Source organism: Nematolebias whitei, chromosome 20, assembly GCF_014905685.2.
Source record: "Nematolebias whitei isolate Nwh7 chromosome 20, NemWhi1, whole genome shotgun sequence".
Taxonomy (NCBI): Eukaryota; Metazoa; Chordata; class Actinopteri; order Cyprinodontiformes; family Rivulidae; genus Nematolebias; species Nematolebias whitei.
The window spans coordinates 29,051,633-29,054,620 of NC_056517.1; the positions used below are offsets into that span (position 1 = coordinate 29,051,633).

At 38.2% G+C, this 2,988-nt stretch overlaps 1 protein-coding gene across 1 annotated transcript in view; it reads left to right on the forward strand.

Annotated features, from left to right (window-relative positions):
* The first annotated feature begins 1,111 nt into the window (after positions 1-1,111).
* The window catches only part of plcd1a (phospholipase C, delta 1a), a 16,475-nt gene continuing 14,598 nt past the window's right edge, over positions 1,112-2,988 (forward strand). Inside the window, exon 1 of the mRNA XM_037694041.1 lies at positions 1,112-1,257. Within this exon, the coding sequence (XP_037549969.1) occupies positions 1,158-1,257 (100 nt within the window). The 5' untranslated portion in view covers positions 1,112-1,157. The remainder of the gene's footprint in view (positions 1,258-2,988) is intronic.

Sequence of the window (2,988 nt, forward strand, 5' to 3'; positions counted from 1 at the left end):
AGGAGAAAAGCGACTTAACAAAAATGGCAGCTCACCCCTACAAGAACTCCTTACAAAACTAATTTCTCTGACAATCGATGGGCAGCATCATGCCAGCTGCTTGTTGGGATGTGCAGTGGATGGAGAGCCGCCATCATCTCCAACGCAGCTCCCTTTATTCAACACACCTCCAGGCAGGCAGCCAATCACCGTTCCATCTCCTCGGTGTCTTCAGCCGCACATCTGGACACTAATTTACACAAATAGGGATGCACACACACAAAAACTTATGACGACAGTCGTAGCACATCTGTAGTCCTGATGGCTGGTAACAAGGTGCATATTTATTTCAAATACAAGCAAAAACTATCCATCCATTATCTTCACCCGCTTCTTTATTTTCGGGGCATGGGGGGGTCACTGGTGCGCATATAAGCTATCGCTGTGCGAGAGGCGGGGGACCCCGGGCCACGATTTGAACCAGAGCAACCTGCTCGCTAAGAGGTGGCAGCTTTACCACCTGCGCCACAGTGCAGCCCAAACCAAAACCAATCCTAAATTAAAATATCCTCGAGCCAAAAGCGAAATTATCCCAATTATGATTCTAATTTAATAGCATTCGTAAGAATACCTAGTCAAATAAAATCTATTCCAACATTGCAGTCACGTGTTTAACCCCTGGATGCTGAAACACCTGGATTCAAGTGAACATGTCACCGTGCAATGTCGCAATCCTGCCACTAGGTGGTGCAATTTCACACCTCAAGAACGATTGAGTAACAGCTGAAGTTTTAAATGTAAAATAAATAAAAAAAAAGGGCGATCACACACAACAGATCTTATGCTCAAAATATTATTTTTCAAAACCTGGTATAACCCTTTTTTTTTTTTTTCGTTAAACACTCTGAGCTCATACAAGAGGATTAAAAGGTGCTTCCTAAACAGATAATACAATAAAAATGTAACTGAGGCTAAAAATCCTACATACAGACCTTCCTTGAACTGGAATGTGTGGGTTGTTTTAAAGTAAACACAACTCAATACATTGTCTGGCTGCTAGACTGGAGCAGGGCATATCTGGACCCGCCCCGTGAAGGGGGGAACTTCTTGGTCCTTGCTGCTTCTCGGAGCTCAGAATGAAAACACCGAGCGGATTTATTCAGGATATCTAGTCCAACATGTCCTGTCTAGGAAAGCTTCCAGTACGGACAAAATCCGAGGAGCAGCTTTTCCAGGAGCGCCTGAGAAAAGTGGCGCAGGAGAATGGAAGACGGCTGGGTGAGTCCACATCAAAGGCGGAGGGACACGCGCGCGTGCTTCGGCCGTTCTGCTATCAAAAGCCGAGGCGCACGCGCACATAATTAGGGCGAGAGAGCGCGTTAATGACACACATATAATGTGTTGTCAGCTGTTGGTGCTGTGTGGACACGTTTCTCGCCTGCAGCTTTGCATTCTTCCTGTTAGTCACGATGACCAACTCGAGTTTTACTGTTTTTTTAAATGAGTGTGGAAAAAAAAACTAACAACAACCCAGAACGGTTTTATTTAGTCGTCTTAAAAACAGAAGAAGACGGAAAATGTCGGTGACTTTAACAAAAATATTCAGCCACATGTTTTGTCATCTGTGTGAGAGGCTTTTCTTTTGTCATTCTAGTCCGTCTACTTTCTTTTAAAAGGTTGAAATCCTAAGAGTTTACTTCAAACAACGGCTAATCCAGAGCCATTACAATTAAAGTACACCTTAAAGTGACAGTTCAGGTCTTTTTAAATGGAGTTCTGTGGAAATGTTATGACTCTGTACTTCAGTTTGATTAAATGTGACCTGCTGGCAAAATGAGTCACAAGGAGGAGTCGTCAGTATTTTCTAACTCCGAGCTGTGGTAGCTCGTTGGTCGGTGTGCCTTGTTATCTTGAGGCTGCAGGTTTGAGCCCAGGTTGCGTCAAGAAGGGCGTTTGGCGTAAAGGAGTTAAAAAGAATTTCACATGGGTTCACTCACTGTGGTGACTCCTGCAGAAGGAAGCAGCCAAAAGGAAAACATTGTTTTCAAATGCTCCATTTGTTAGATAGTGTCTATTAGATGATCATTCATTCAACTTTTATTCAGCTTTTATTTATACCCGAGTTGCATCAAATGCCATGTTAATAAAAACCGTATTGTATCAAATGTTGTGTTAATAACGCCCAAGTTATATCAAATATCGTCTTAATAAAGCCCAAATTGTATAAATATTGTGTTAATAAAGCCAGAATTGTATAAATATTATGTTAATAAAACCCGAATTGTATCAAATGTTAAGTTAATACAGCCCGAATTGTATCAAATATTGTGTTAAAAACCCCTGAATTGTATCAAATATTGTGTTAATAAAACCCAAATTGTATCAAATGTTATGTTAATAAAGCCCGGATTGTATCAAATATTGTGTTAATAAAACCCAAATTGTATCAAATATTGTGTTAATAAAACCCAAATTGTATCAAATATTGTGTTAATAAAACCCGAATTGTATCAAATATTGTGTTAATAAAACCCGAATTGTATCAAATATTGTGTTAAAAAAGAAAACGAATTGTATCAAATATTGTGTTAATAAAACCCAAATTATATCAAATGTTATGTTAATAAAGCCCGGATTGTATCAAATATTGTGTTAATAAAACCCGAATTGTATCAAATATTGTGTTAAAAACCCCCGAATTGTATCAAATATTGTGTTAATAAACCCAAATTGTATCAAATGTTATGTTAATAAAGCCCGAATTGTATCAAATATTGTGTTAATAAAGCCCAAATTGTATCAAATGTTATGTTAATAAAGCCCGAATTGTATCAAATATTATGTTAATAAAACCCGAATTGTATCAAATATTGTGTTAATAAAACCTGAATTGTATCAAATATTGTGTTAATAAAACCCGAATTGTATCAAATATTGTGTTAAAAACCCCCGAATTGTATTTAATATTGTGTTAATAAAACCCGAATTGTATTAAATGTCATGTTAATA